This window comes from Gouania willdenowi, chromosome 17 (assembly GCF_900634775.1).
Source record: "Gouania willdenowi chromosome 17, fGouWil2.1, whole genome shotgun sequence".
Lineage (NCBI taxonomy): Eukaryota > Metazoa > Chordata > Actinopteri > Blenniiformes > Gobiesocidae > Gouania > Gouania willdenowi.
The window spans coordinates 17955881-17971837 of NC_041060.1; the positions used below are offsets into that span (position 1 = coordinate 17955881).

General features: G+C 36.5%; 1 protein-coding gene across 10 annotated transcripts in view; it reads left to right on the top strand.

Moving 5' to 3' along the window:
- Nucleotides 1–15957, top strand: part of pard3ab (par-3 family cell polarity regulator alpha, b) — a 279421-nt gene that overhangs the window by 145556 nt on the left and 117908 nt on the right. For 8 of the 10 annotated variants that reach the window (XR_003675910.1, XM_028472041.1, XM_028472043.1 and 5 more), the window contains 2 exons: nucleotides 1944–1991; nucleotides 15543–15731. Coding sequence is in view for 9 of the 10 variants with exons in the window: in XM_028472041.1 (XP_028327842.1) it covers nucleotides 1944–1991; nucleotides 15543–15731 (237 nt within the window). In the remaining variant the exon portion in view is untranslated. The remainder of the gene's footprint in view (nucleotides 1–1943; nucleotides 1992–15542; nucleotides 15732–15957) is intronic. The other 2 variants (XM_028472044.1, XM_028472050.1) reach the window with 1 other exon arrangement.

Genomic DNA, 15957 nt, shown 5'->3' on the forward strand with positions numbered 1-15957 from the left:
CCATTTGGTCTTTTTTCAACTCCCTCAAGTCTTTCTTTCCAAATTCCAAACATTCACATGAGCCTCTCTCCTCGCCCTTTCCTGGAACATCCACCGCCATAATGGATTCAGCCCTTTTCAGATGTCATGTCTTGTCGGAAGCTGGGTGTGCTTTTAAAAAAAATAAGGAAACTCTAGATTGATGTTCGGTTTGAGAAACTTTTGTTTTCCACTACTCATGTTGTCTCGTTAGAAGGTTTATTTTGCTGGGATATTGTTGTCAGCAGTTGTTCTAAAGCTTTGTTTTAGTGGTTTTTCTCTAAATTCACTTTCAAATGCCTTAGTTCTCCCCCATTTTTAACAAGATAGAGGCAGCTTTAGTTCCAACAAAGAGCTCGAGTGTTGAATTCTGATCAACTTCTTTGACCTTTCTTTGCTATGCAATATGCATATGTAAAAGAACTTAGCCGAGCTAGTCTTTCAACTGCTTTTTCAACTGGCAGCTTTGTCAGTTTTCCCACTGGGGTTTTGAGGTTGCCATGCCATGACTCATTCTGTCAGAGAGAAGGAGTGAGAGCGCGTCTGTCGAGGGTTGCACACAAGATAAAATGCACCAAATGAAGTGAGAAAAAATCTCTCACTTATTAAAATCAGCCCAAAGACACTAGAATAGCTTTCTTTTTCTCTGGTGTTTTAACAGCAGCCCTAGTGAGATTTGTCATTAGTAGTGTTGATGCTTGGTTCTTAGTTGGCTGTCATATTGTATGCATCAATCTATCACAGGGATGGGCAACTCTATCACAGCAGGGGCCACAAAAATGTGATTGTATCTGTTCCGAGGGCCACATTATCATTATCATTCATGTCAGCATTTAGAATAATGACTGATCTGAGCATTAATAAAGGTGGAAAAAGGGGTTTTGTCTTTTTTTGTCCTTGTCTGTGTTTTTGGAGTCATTGTGTGTGTTTTTGTTACTTGTTGTGTTCTTGATGTAATTCTGTGTATTTTTCTACCATTCTCTGCATTGTTTTGTCGATTTATGCGTTTTTGGGTCACTGTATTTGTGTTGTTTTCTGTATTTTCCTGTCATTTTGTGCAATTTTGTTGATTGTTTGTCTTTGGAGCTATTCTGGAATGTGTTTTTGTATTTTTCAATTTTAATTGGTTATCTGTCTTTGTTGTATTTTTGTGTTTTACGAGTCATTTTGTGTATTTTTCGAATTGTTTGTGTACTTTGTGCATTTTGCTGTCGATTTGTGTGTTTCGGGAGTTATTATGTGTGTTTTTGTTATTTGTGTGTGTGTTCTTGTTGTAATTCTGTGTATTTTTCTGCCATTTTTTGCATTTTTTTGTTGATTTGTGCGTTTTTGGGGTTTCCTGTCATTTTGTGCAATTTTGTTAACAGTTTGTGTGTCTTTAGAGTTATTCTGTAATTCTATTTTTGTAGTTAGTGGTTGTTGTGCCTGTCTTTGTTGACATTTTGTGTATTTTTTGACTTGCTTGTGTACTTTGTGCATTTTGCTTTCATCTTGTGTGTTTCGGGAGTCTTTTTTTGTGTATTATGTCAGGCTTTATATTCCTTCCAACTTCTTGAAATACAGTTAAATTTTTGGGGATTTGTTTAGTGGCCGTACAAAATTTGACCGAGGGCCACATGTGGCGGCCAGTTGCCTATGTCATCATCTTTATTCTCCTGATCATGTGGCCAGTTTGTTTTTCATATTGTTGTTGTCTTAAAAGAATGACACAATAAAATTCTTTCCACATTTAAAGTTCTACGAGCACGAGAAACACCTTGTTGTGTGAAAACCACAGATATTCACAAGGCTTCTATCCTCTGAGTTGATTCACCTTTGTATTATCCCTCGTTCCCTCGTGACATGATATCCAACCTGGACTTGATCCACCCCAGGAGCTAGTGTTGTGTCTAATCTGTTGCTGTCCTTTTAACTGCTCCTTCTAGCATCCAAGGCAGCCTGTGACAGTCAGGAGCCCCCATTGGCTGATCGAGGTAACTGCTGCATGACATCGCCAGCATGGCCCCATTATGCTGTGTGGAGGCAAAAAGGCATAAAACTCAAATGAGATACTTTGGGTGGCTGCACAAGTGGACTGGGTGTCATTAAAGCAACTCATTGCTTCGCCAGTGGTCTGTGAAAACAAAACACTTTGTTGGGATTTCTCAGCTTCAGTTCTTTGCCAGCTCCTAGCCTCCTGCTTTACCATCAGTTTTACTGCATCTCTCTCTTTTCCTTTGCATCTTTGTTCATTCTCTTCATGGCTTTATTTGACTCCATGCAGCCCTTTTTATCCCAGTTCTCTTTCTCACGCACTTAAGACGCACTTGAGGAAGCCAGCCCTCCTCCCAGCACCTGGCTTGTACAATAGAGCTCTGATCAAAGGCATCCGTCTTTACATGTCTGTGCTGATAGCTCCATAATGGGCCTGTAACGTGAACATTCAGCACTATTGTTTTTGCCATTAGTCACGCAGGCTTATGGGAAATTATTGCAAAGCTATACTAAAAAGCCTTCAACAGGTGCAGTTGTAATGCTCAGAAACACTGCACATGAATGCTCCGCATCCTTGCTGTATTTTATGCACATAAAGCGGCTGTAAATAGTCATCTGTGAGGCTGTTTTAGTGTCATGATGAAGGATTTGTTCATATGATGACATAGCATTCACCACAGACGAGTGCTGTGGTTGTTTATGCCATGGCATTTGATTTCATGAATCATAACAGAATGTACGATGATGCAATCCATCGGCGTAATGCTGATATTTATACTTTACGCGAATGATGCATTTGACACAGTGTCATTTACAACTCGACATAACAAGGCCATTGTGTGAAATGATGTGATCATAAACCTGCTTATCACAATATTGTTATTGTGCCTAACATTAAATCAATCATTTACTCCACGTCTCGAATCCAACATAATTTAACTGCTGCAGCAGAAATTACACAGCAATGCAGTGTCCAATCATTACACAACACAATACTACTGTACATTTAATATTTTGATGTTTGACCAAATAATAAATTAGTGCACTGGGCTGAAACTGTTATGCTATTACAGACATTTCAGCAGATTCAGAAATTTGATCAGAATTCAAACATTTTACACACTTTTTACACCAAATAGTTCGCATACCTACACAAAAACACAGTGTAGTTTGCGTATAAAAAATAATAAGTAGTTTGTAACAGCGATGAATTAGATAATAATATAAACTTAGCTGTGACAAAGCAGGTGTTTAACACTAGATGGATTTATTACCAATTAGAAATAGAAAGCACATGCTACATCAAATACAGTATATAGTTTTGAATCACAGGACAAGATTTTTTATTTTTTTCTTCAATGGACCAATCAGGTGAGAACGGTTAGCCTCGATTCTCAGCTAATAGATTATCTTGGGTCTTAAATGGACATTTATGTTTATTTGATAGGGACAGAACAAGAAGCATTGTTACAAGTAACCGATGCCATATTCATAGGCCATATAGCTAACAGCTAATAACCTGGTCCTATGAAACTTAGCACTACAGTATGTGAAAAAAAAGAATGATTATCAGTTAAATAAAATTACTTGTGGTTAGGCCTGATCAATTAATCGAAATTTGATTACGATTTCGATTATTACACCCAACGATTACAAAAATAACATAATCAAGAAAAAATGGTTAGTATTATTATTATTTTTAATTATGTTTTATTCGCTAAATGAAACAAACCCACTATTTCGGACATCTACAAATAATAAAGCTTGGTACACACATATTAATATTAACTTTGAGTTGTTTAATCCAGTGATTCCCAACCAGGGGTATGCGTACTCCTAGGGGTACGTGAGCACATTGCAGGAGGTACGTGGAAAAATTAAGAATTTATTTCCAAGATAATAAAATCATATTCTCAGTTATTTCTCAAGTCCATCAATAAAATGATACCCGTGCGCAATGACTAGTTTTTAAAGTTTAAATGCCTGTTTAAAGGGGACAAATTAGAGGGGGTACTCGTGGTACGACAAAAAGACTCAAGGGGTACACAAGACAATAAAGGTTGGGAAACACTGGTTTAATCCACGCACATGCAAGCTCTTCCCCTCTGTTCCGCCCCTCTCAATGTCAAAGCTAGCCTGCAGGCCAACACGAGGAAAGTTGTTGCTAGTGGTCCTTGGTGAACAAGCAAAGCAAGTCAAATTCTCTTTTTTATATATATATATATATATATCTATGGGAACACTTTGGGTTTGATGATGAAGAGCTATAGAGCAAAGACACAAATATACTTGATTTTAACGTTTGAAGGATTTTATTTACGTTTAAAGAATATATTTTATGTTTTTTTTTTGTACAAAAAATAAATAACTCTTTGGTTGACAAAATAATCGTTTGAATAATAGTGATTTCAATTGACTAAAAATAATTGTGATTATTATTTTTTCTATAATCAAGCAGCCCTACTTGTGGTAAGACCAGCTGGTGGAAATATAGATGAACAAAAAGGTTTTATTTTAAATTAGTGGAGTTCCTTAGCTATTTAAAGGAGAATAAAGTAAACCTTCAATGTGTAAAGGTGCTGTATTAGTGAGCTAGCATCTTGCTAATCTATATCCTAATTTTGTGCTGTAGAGGGAAGCTAAAGCTTGAATTAACAGTCGTTATGTTCCTATGAGGACTAAATCAGTTTGTTGACTGATGGATCTCAATTTTCTATTTTATATATATATATATATATATAATAAATAAGTAAAAATAAATTAGTGAATGACAATAAACACGTTTTCATTTCATTCTCTGGGGAAAAGACGAGACTTAGTGAGAAAAGAAAAATATAAAATAAGCTGCGTTGCCAGGTTGGGTTTGGAGTTTCCAAAGGATGCGCTATAGGCTTATATTTTGGTGGATATATGACAATTTATGGATATAATTACGAGTTCTATCTGGCAACGCAGAGCAGACTGTGTCATGTGGGAGATCCTTCAAACACCAATGCACTTGATTGAAAAATGTTAATAAACAGGAAACAGAGAAGACAGAAACTTGATCATTTATGGACTTATTAATTAGCTCTTAGTCAGTATAAAGTGTGTGAAATGCTAAATACGCCTCTGTTTTGATAGATTTAGTAGCACAGGCTACATACTTAAAATAAAGTCAGTAAATTCTGGTAAAATAAATGTATTATTAGTGTGTGATAATGTGTTAACATGCTTGAGGGTTTATCTTATCTGAAAACGGCTGTTGGTTTAGGAGTAGATTTGTACAGCAAATAACAGTTTTTATTCTATTTTGGTTAATCAATATTTTCAGTAAAGCAGACAATAATATCTGAGACACTGACTGTGACTGAGCTGCATGAAAGTCTAGAGTCAAAGTTACATATCTGAAGAGTGAAGACATAGTTTTTTTGTATTGCTTTTTACACACAATATGACTCAACTTTTTTCTCTAAAATTCATATATGTAATAATTTGCTATTGTTTTTTAATATTTATTTTGGCTTTGTTATATGTCGAAATAGCCTCCCTACACACAGCAGCTATCAGTAAAGGGCAAGCCGTGACATGCTAATGCTAACATAGGACACAGGACACTAAAATAATTCCCCATTGTTTTTTTTTTTTAGTGTTTCAACTCTTTTGTATAAAAAGGAGTAATACAGTCATTTACACTTAGCGTTCTTTTACCAGTTTGACCATTTCCAGATTATTTACTTCCTCTAGTCCCGATCCAACTTTTTCATATCCGATATGATAATGATATTGCAGCCTTGCGTATCGGCCGATACCAATATTTTTTAATAAAAAACTTATTTTGTAGTGTGGAATGTTAGAAAAGGCTTGATCAAGTGATGTTACTCAAACAGAGAACAATAGTCAGCAACAGTAGGTATGAGAAAAACTGACCCATTTATTATTGGTTCCATACACTTTAACCTTCAACGTAATATCTGCAGTATTCTACAGTTGAATAAAATAAATAAATTAAAAAATCAGAAAATCCGGAAATTAGGATCCAACATCCGATATTCGTTTTCAGGCTAATATCGGACCGATATTCGATATCGATATCGGATCAGGAAACCTCTACTATTTAGTCAATTTGTGTAACTAATATTGTTGAATTCACATAGTGTAGGCCAGAGATGGGCAACATCTGTCAGAGCGGGGCCCACATAAATGTGACTGTCTGATTTTTTTTTTTTTAGTTGTTAGACATTTTTTTTTGCCTTTTTATGTGTTTTTTGAGTCATTATGTGTGTTTTGTAATATTATATTTGTGTTATTGTTGTCTTTTTGTGTATTTTTCTGCCATTTTGTGTATTTTTCTGTCATTTTGTGCAATTTTGTTGGCATTTTGTGTGTCTTTGAAGTCCTTTTGTATATGTTGTTGTGTTTGTAGTCATTTTGTGTTTAAGTGTCTTTTTTTTGTGTGCCTTTCTTATCATTTTGTGTACTTTTGTTGACATTTTGTGCATTTTTCTGTCGTTTCCTGTGTTTTTGGAGTTTTGTGTGTTAAGTTGGGCTTCATATAAATTACAACTTCAATAATTACAATTTTGTTTTGTGGGCCGCTAGTTGCCTATGTCTTGGTGTAGACACAACATCGGTAAGGCATGTGTTGATTTAATTCTTGCATTTCGGTTTCTTTTACTGTAGAAATAAATGAGCCTCAGTAAGCTGGGATAAAATACTCCAAATGTCGACCAGAGTGTTACTGCAACTTCTTTTTCCTACAGTACAGTTCCTTTAAGACTTTACATCAAAGAATCTGATATCTTCTCTTGTCCCAAACCTCAGGGGCTTAACTACTGAGTTAGTTTACAGCAGCAGTGTTGCACATAAAAACTGGTTGCGGGCATTGTATAAGTTTGTATCATTAGCACAACAGAGGAGCCACAGTGATTAATGGTTGCAGCTCGATGGCAGCGAGCTTAATGCTGTTTCTGTGTTCAGCAGTAGCCCAGTGCTGACATGTACGAGTCAATCCGAGTGGGTCCCTCTACCACTAAACAAGCTTTCTGGCTTAATTAAAGTGATGTTTCAAGCTGCCACCTTGCCCATCCACACAAACACACACCCACACATACACATTACAGGAACCCATACACACGAGCTGGACAAACTGTACAGTTTTGCATACTGCAAACACACAAGAAAAAAAAACACAAGCCATATGGTTTGTTTGCACAGCAGTTCACATAAACACATTGCACATAATCCAGTTTGCACATAAGTGCTTTTTGCACACTAGCGTGCATATACTTTACATGGAGTGACGAGAAGCAGCTGCTGGTGTAATTGCTTGGGGTTGGATAAGGTTATAAACAGTTTCTAGTGGCATTGGGAGTGGGCTGCCGGTTTGTTTTAGTCAGCAAGTGAAAAGTGTGTGTGCATGTGTGTGTGCGCGCGCATGTGTTTTGCTTCCTGTGAAAGCTGAAGGTATCATTTTCTTAGTGAGAGTGACAGTTGTGGTCATTGGAAATGCATCAAGTTGCCTGTTCCACTCCCCCCCCAGACATTTTCTGATATACATGTAGCTGCTTTCGCTTTTACTCAGTTTTTTTTCCTGTGTGACAGACATAAACACACACACACAAACCTGCCACACCCCCATCTTTTTCACTGTGCTCGTCCCAGCACTGTCGATCATACCAGTATGTTCCGGTATTAACAGTTCCGAGCTATAGTGAGACGTCTCTGCATTGAGACATAAGAGTGAAGAAGAAGGTATAGAAATAGGATGAGCAAATGAGATGGGAGAGTAGGTACCTGGTTGGTAGGTAAGCACAAAAATCATTGTATAACGGCAAAACTTCTATTGGGGGAACATTTGGGGAAAAAATATGTCCAGACCAGATACTTTTTAACAAGCAGAAAAAGTCTGAGGTTTCTAGTTCTGCTAGTTTTTTTGTAATGCAGGTTCGATTGATGATTTTCAGCACTTTTCCTTTTCCTTTCCACTTTGTTATGATCAACCGTATCCATGGAAACCCGATAGCCTGGCAGATGGAAAAGAAAAAAGATGTTCACTTCTTGAAGAAAGCATAACCATTTGTACACTTTTAATGGAATCCACGCAGGCAAACCAATGGTTCCCACTCAAAACTGAAAGATCCAAGATGGTTGCCATCCATATTTCCTATTTGGATATTTTGTCATAACTTTGGTTCTATTTGACATAGAGGCCTGATCTGTGGCGAATGGTTTTCAGGGTCAAAAATATCAATAATACATCCTAAAAAACCGTAAATTGTGCTCAGAGGAAGATCCAAGATAGCCGCCATCCATATTGAGAATTTCAATCTTATACAACAATGGAGCATTTTGCCGCAAAGATCATTTTTCTACGTCTAACAGAACCAAAGTGTTACGATTGAAATTGGCAAGATGGATGGCGGCCATCTTGGATCTTGCTCTGTGCAAAATTTACAGTATTTTAAGATATATTATTCAATTCCTTGACCCTGAAAACCTATTATTTACCACTGAGACCATACTTCTATGTCAAATCAAACCAAAGTTATGACAAAATATCCAAATTGTCAATATGGATAGTGGCCATCTGAATTTCTTGATATTGAGTGGGAACCATTGTTTTCCCATCGTGGATCCCATTAAGAATGGATTCAGAATACTCAAAAAAAAAAAAAAAAAAACCATGTACAAATGTTCATGCTCTCTTCTGGAAGTGAACATCATAGCCTAATGTTGCTACATAAATGTCCGGCTATGAGAACAACTTTTTGATGTACATTTTTAAAAATTGAGTTGTGTGTTAGTGTGTGATGACTGTGACCAACTTTCATGTTTTCTCTTCCACTCCGTTACCACAAGAAGGTAACGGAGTGGAAGGACCTTCATCATTCAACCCCATGTTAAACAAAAATTAGGAAGAATTCACCACTGCTGCTATGCTGGTCATGTGGAAAATTTAGATTATTAATTTCCTTGATTTTCAACATCCCAAATGTGCCCCTTATGAAAATTTCACCCATAAACCTGTTGGGGCTGAAACATGCGTGTTTTTGTTAATATTCTGTAGATGAATAGAGAAAGGCATTGTGCTTGTTTTAAGGTGCAAAGAAGACTGTGCTGATAAATGTGTTGGCAGTCAGAGTATGAACAAGCAAATAGATGGTGCTACAGTAATCAGCCACCGATGATAACCACGCCTGGGTTCTTTTGACCAATTACACCCTTCGCTGCTTCTTTTTCACCTCAATCCTTCTTTTCATGTCTGTGTCTTTGCTTTCTTCTTTGCTCTCCTGTATTCATTCCTTCCAAACAGATGCCATTAAAGTGAGACTTTTGAACAGTCTAGCTTATCACTAAATACTTATTATTCAAACTTCTCCTTTGAGAAATTAATGTTTGGTAAATAAGTTAAAAAAAAAAAAAAGAAAAACAGAAAGAAAAGAGTGAGTGAGGAGTGGTAAAGAGACATGTGAAAGTAAAAGTAGTGGCAGAAGAAAAGGAGTGTCTCTTCCATCCCTTACTGTCAGCCTTTTATTCCCACTCACTCATTCACTCTGTCACTGTCAGGCTCGTTCTGTCTCATTCTACTCACCCTTTCCATTTTGGCTCCTCGCCCTTCAGCATTGCTCTATTTGTCACCTTTCTGCTCCAAACTACCCTTCTTCTTCTTCTCCTTCTTCTTCTCCTACATACAAATATCGCTTTGTCACTTCCTTCCTCAACCTCGCACCCGCCTTTTTATTTCTATTCACTCATTTATCATCACACATTTCCCGTCTCTTGTTTAGGAATTTTTAGAGTCTGGCAACGGGAAACTCAAATAGAAATCTCAAAGCTTTTTAGACGTTTACGAATATACTGCATGTAACCTTTGGTTTCAATGCAAAAACTTAAATTTAACGGTGTAATTTGTATACTTTTGCACAAAGCAAGATGTTTTGCAACACTTCCCCATCCAGCACTAAAACAAATTTTATCTCCAGCTGGAAAAATGATTCACTTGTTTTGGGGTATGACCTTTTCGACTTACAAAAACAACAAAAACTTAACAATCTGGTGAGTAGTTGACTATTTTTTTTTTTAAACATTATTTTCATCTGACCTCAGCTTGTTGCACAAACAGTTAGAAAAAGTTTAGTTTGTTATTCAGTGTTGTTTAGGAGACTTTGACTTCATTAAATACCTGCCACAGGGTCTCTGTGTACTCATGCATTACACAGTGACTCTGCTTAGCCTGGAGGTGTGAATCTGACTTTTACTAATGCTAGATTTATCCAACAACCTTATCTATTTAATCTGCTTGCTGTTGGCACTTTGACTGGTGTAATGAAGGCTGTGCCCTTGTGGATCAATAGGGGATGACACTTTTTTTTAATCATTATGCGGTCCCGACTGTGGCTACGCACTATTGAATAGTAAATTAGTGATTGTTTGGAGTTTTACCGCAGTCCATGGGCCTTTAAAATAACTGGATCTAGGATAGCATGATTATATACCATTTAAGATATGAGTACAGTGCCCGTTGGAAGTATGTATTCATATAGTGGGAGGAGCTTAAGTAGAGTTAGTAATTATGGCCAAATAAGTATGTGTTTGAAGGTTGGATGTACAAAGAGGTGTAACATACTCTGTAATGTTATAAAGGGGTTTATGTGCGGATGCAAAGTAAAATAGTGTGTGATTTTCCTGGTTTAATTCTATGGGACATATGTATGATAAATGTATTTTTCATATTTTTTTGTTTGGTGTATTTTTCTGTAATGTATGTTTTTTTTAGAGTCATTATGTGGATGTTGACTTAAATGTATTTAAATTTATATTGTTTATCACCATTTTCAGAAAAAATATCGAGATATAAATTTTGATCCATATCGCCCAGCCCTAATTAGCAGTGTACAGTATTTTATGGCTTTAGCAAGCATAAGCTAACCATGAGCGATCCATTCTCTCATATAAACATGACTGTGTCATTCCAATCCAATATCACAACAAACAAATAATGTGACAAGCCGCCATCCAACACCTCGATTATCCAAAAGCAAGTAGTAAAACATCAGAAATTGAAGAGGATCTTGTTTAGATTCTAGTTTCCATACCAAATAGTCCCTCTTATCTCCTTTCCTATTCATTTCCTATTTAAAGAGTTAGGAGAATTCCTAAAGGAGTTAGGGAAAGTTCATCACGTTGTTTTGACAATCAAACGCACTTCCACAAGGTGACGTAATAAACCTAAAAAATGGACTACTAAAAGTGCATTTTTAACACTTTCCCCTGTGCCTCTAACCGCTGATATAATCTCAAATATCACAAGGTTTGAATGTAAATCAAATGAAAAGAGGCTACCAGGCTACAAGGAACAAAAATGTAACTCCAAGAACGTCACATTGAGAATGGTTGCTCACACTCACCTTTCACTCAGAAATAAATATTAATCCAAAATAAGTATGTTTTCATGAAATTGTTACATTTATGGAAGATGCAGGCCTTCCTAACATTGTAGACATACACATGTACAACCGTACAACGCATTCCCAGGTGTTCCCAGGAATTATGTTGAATAAAACACAATGTTGCTAAACACCTCTGATCCTCTGCTTTGTTCTCAGTCATTGTGTGCATGTCCCTTTAAATGTTGTCACCTCTTGGAATTGTGGGTCTGCATGGTCTTGTCTCCTCTGGTAAAGGATGCACCAGTGTTTCCTAGGCTAAAGGAGGTGATAAAGGAAGCATTGAGGCTCCTTTCCTTAGCTTTTAGAGAATTGGAATGCTCCTTATCATGGCCGCTACTTAAACGCTTCCGGGGGTTAAGGAAAAGTGGATAGGAAAGGCGATAGGAGAGACTATTTGGACTAATTCTAAGACATCAGGTCTGTGGCTTTTTTAAAAAGAAATGTTGGTCTACTTTATTAATTAATCAAAGTGTGACTTGGTTTGTTTTTTGACCTTTAACCGTTCGAGAGGATTACGTGTTTTCATCCACTTTTTAATTAGTCTTGACATTCTTTGGGCACATGGATGAGTTGGGCTCTACCAAAACTAATTAAGTGGTGTTTTTCATTATGTTTTGTTTTAATTCTCTAATCTGCATCATATGCTGTTCCTTTTTTGTAACTTGTACCTTTTTAGAAGCAAACATTTGCTCTAAAACATGCTGACAACTACACAGTTGCTCTTCATCAACCTCGTCTTTTGTCTTCCTCCTTCCTTCCTCCAGCTTCCTCACTCCTCCTTGTTTAGCCCTACTCTTCCTCCTCCACTCCCCCCCCGGTCCTCCTTGTATGCCCCCCCCCCCCAACCCATTCGTTCTACCCAGAGTAATTCCATCTTTCTCCCAGCAAACAAAGGGAGCTAATGACATGCTGACACCGAGCCCGATGATTGAATTCATTAAGCGTGCACAATAATTGCCAGGCGCGAGCGTGTACGCACCCATCTATTCAGGGGACAGCTGTCAAATAACAAGCTGAGAGAGAATAGCGTTTTATTGTTAAGCTGGAAAAGGAAGGGAGAATGAATATGGAGAAAATAGGGAGAAAAGCACCTGTTGTGGAGGAGAGGAGGCAGAGGGAGCACTCAGTGTCAGTTGGTGTGCGAGGGAATATAATGCTAGCTTGACATTTTTGGCATCGTAATCAGGTCCAATTTTTCCGTTCTGTATTTTTCAATTTCCGTCTCAACTACTTTACTAAAAGCTTTTTTAAAGAAATCTGGAAGGTTAAAGTATGAATATCATATTAACATATTACCAACAAATCACAGCTGTCGATGAGAATGCTTTGGCCTTTTTTTTTTTTTTTGCAAACTTAATGTTTTTGTATTGTTTTATTGTGCACAATTAATTAGTATTGGCTCCAATAACTCTTTTCTTGTATTTATTTTAGCACATAATCTGAAGACTATAATTTCCTGAAATGTAATCATGTAGATGGTTTGATTATAGGGTCCAACTCTCCCACCAGGCATTGGGTGTTCCACTGGGAGCAGACCACCAAGCACTACACGTCAGTTGTAATTGATGCAATAGGTGCAGCCCTGTAAAATTAATTTGATTTTTTCCCAAATTCCATGTGTTCCACATATATTTAAAAAAAATTTTTTTTAAATATGTATCAATTATTTCAGAAAATGTTGTTGTTAACTCATGTGAGGAAACAAAATAAATCATTAAAAAAGAAAATCATAATTAAACATAAATATATGTCAAAAATAGACATAATTTAAAATAATGTGTAAGCTACAATTAAAAGGTAGATATAAGTTGAACTGCCTAGTATAGGCAACCTTGTTATAATGTAATCAGGACATATTCTCAACAGGTGTACATTACAATGATGGAAGTTTCACACAAATCTATATATTTGCTTTGTTTCAGGCGTTGGTTTCAAAAGCATTTATTATCGCCCGCCACAAAGTGGAAGGGGGTTATAGGTTTGAGCTCCGTCCGTTCGTCCGAGTTAAAGTGGACAGCTTTTCTCAGAAACTGTTTAAGATACGATAACCAAATTTGATGTGTGGCTTCAGGGTATCAATACCGGATGGAGTTCGAAAATGAGAAGCGCGCAATTTTTTTTTTCCCCCAAGGGGCCCCAAAAGAAAAAAAAAAAAACGAAAGTTGATTTCTCATTTTTTTGCAAGTCAAATATTACGGCGGTTGGTGGTATTAAATCATCGGCTCATAGCAATATATAAATGGGGCCGTGTCACGGGGGCGCCAGGGGTACCCTGTGTGCCTCACTTTTCAAATGACTACTCCTCTGTTAGTTCTCTTTAGATTATTTATAGCAAACTGCATTTTGATCTATGAATGAATATGATGAGACGCTCGGAGCCCTTTTTTTTTTTTTAAAAATGGGGCCCGGAGGCCAACCCCCCATTTCCGGTCATTTACAAATTTATCGGAACATAGTCGTGTGATATATCGTTTCAAAGGCAATTCAGCGTAGATTACAATTTTTACGTGTCACAATTTCATTTGTTCAACCAAGTCATTTCACTGAGTTCTCGGGAACATCTTACGTGCTATTCGGCGCGGATTATTACTGATAAGTCATCAGAATTCAAGACAGTATCTATTATCTGAGAGATAAATCAGTGAGACGTTCATGCTTTATAGAACACGAGTCTCCAAATGTGCATAGTCTCCAATATGCTACTAACAAGCAATAATCTATTTTAAAACGAATTAAAAGCAGTTTCTTAGTAATTAGCTTGCACTGTGATTGTGTTAGTGCCGACCCACTGTTATTTATATGGAAGTAATTTTTTGTTACTCTCATAAAGGTAAATGGATGTCTTTTGTAACTTTAGTCCATTGGTGTTTAAATGACTGCAGTCCTGCTGGTTTTAGATTCAGAAATACTTTAATAATCACAGGGGGAAATTACATTTATTAGAAATTGTAACAAAGGTGAAAAGAAACATACATACGTGTTTAAAAACCAGAGTTATAAGTAAACAAGGAAACCAAAATAATGATTATATTAACACGAAAATAGGGATTACGTATGAACAATCAGGATTAAATCCAGTTTAATGCTTGATTATTTTACATTTTATTTTAAGATTTATTCACAGGTTCATAATTACTGCACACGGCATAAAAAATACTTTTATTTCCCAAAATGTGTGGCATCCAGATCCAAGTTTAATTTAAGATCTAGAGGTTGCAAATCGGTCACAATTTTTTCATTTGCGTAATAATAACTAATCTCTAATGTCGGTTAAAAAAAATAAATAAATAAAAAATAAATATTGATCAGTTTTTAAACTGTTTTTTAGGTTGAGGCTTTCAAATAAGCCTTTGTAGGTTTTCTGCTCATATTTCATGTATTCTTTTTTTTTGTTGTTGTTGTTCTTTGGTATTTGTTTTTTGTTTGTTTGGACTATAAGGCGCACCGGACTATAAGGCGCACCGGTTTGTTGTTGTTATTATTATTATTATTATTATTATTAAGACACATTAAGCGAAATAAAATAGTCAGATAAGTCAAACTTTATTCAACTCAATAACAATAACTCTCAACATTGTTCAGGTTTAACACATAAAATACAGAACAATACACTCACTTTTTCAGTTCAGTATGTTGAAGCACAGTAGTTAATTTCATATATAAGGCGCACCTGATTATAAGGCGCACTGTCGATTTTTGAGAAAATTAAAGGATTTTAAGTGCGCCTTATAGTCCGAAAAATACGGTAGTTTAAAAAATAAACACTGGTGCAAATACACATGAAAATATCATACAAATGTACAATTTATTCTTCTTTTTTTCATGCCTGATCATGAATGGCATCAAGTAGTTTTGTAGAAAGACTAATATGAAACCACTCATCATAATCTAGTTTGAAAAACATCCAAGATTTCAGCCGATTTCTGACCATGTTTGTCCACCACTGTTGAATGAGTGCAATATATCTGCAGAAATCTTGCTTCCTATGATTAAAGGCTCATATTTCTACATGTCTGAAACACATCTGTGCTATATAGAGTTTCAGTTTACGCTCAGAGTTTCCTTTCTACCTCTAAAGTCTAAAGTTGACCTTTTCCCCCTTTCTTCTCTGCCCCACAGAAGACGGAGGAGGATGAGTTGGTCCTGACTCCAGATGGTACGAGAGAGTTCCTCACCTTTGAGATCCCCCTCAGTGACTCTGGGTCGGCAGGTCTGGGTGTCAGCGTCAAAGGCAACAGATCTAAGGAAAACCACGCTGACCTGGGAATCTTCGTCAAATCCATCATTAATGGTGGAGCAGCCTGCAAGGTGCAGTTGATTTATTATGCAGATATAAATCCCATTACAGAATTAAAAAAGAAAATTATATAATTGTCACCAGCTATGCAATGATTAGTATGCTTTTTATTGTGATGGGCAGGATTATAATTGTATTCGCCTAATGAACTCATTCACTGCCAGCTACCCCCGTCAGTAACAGCCATTTTAGACCATTTTGACTGATTTTTAAAGACCCACACAATATTTTTTACTA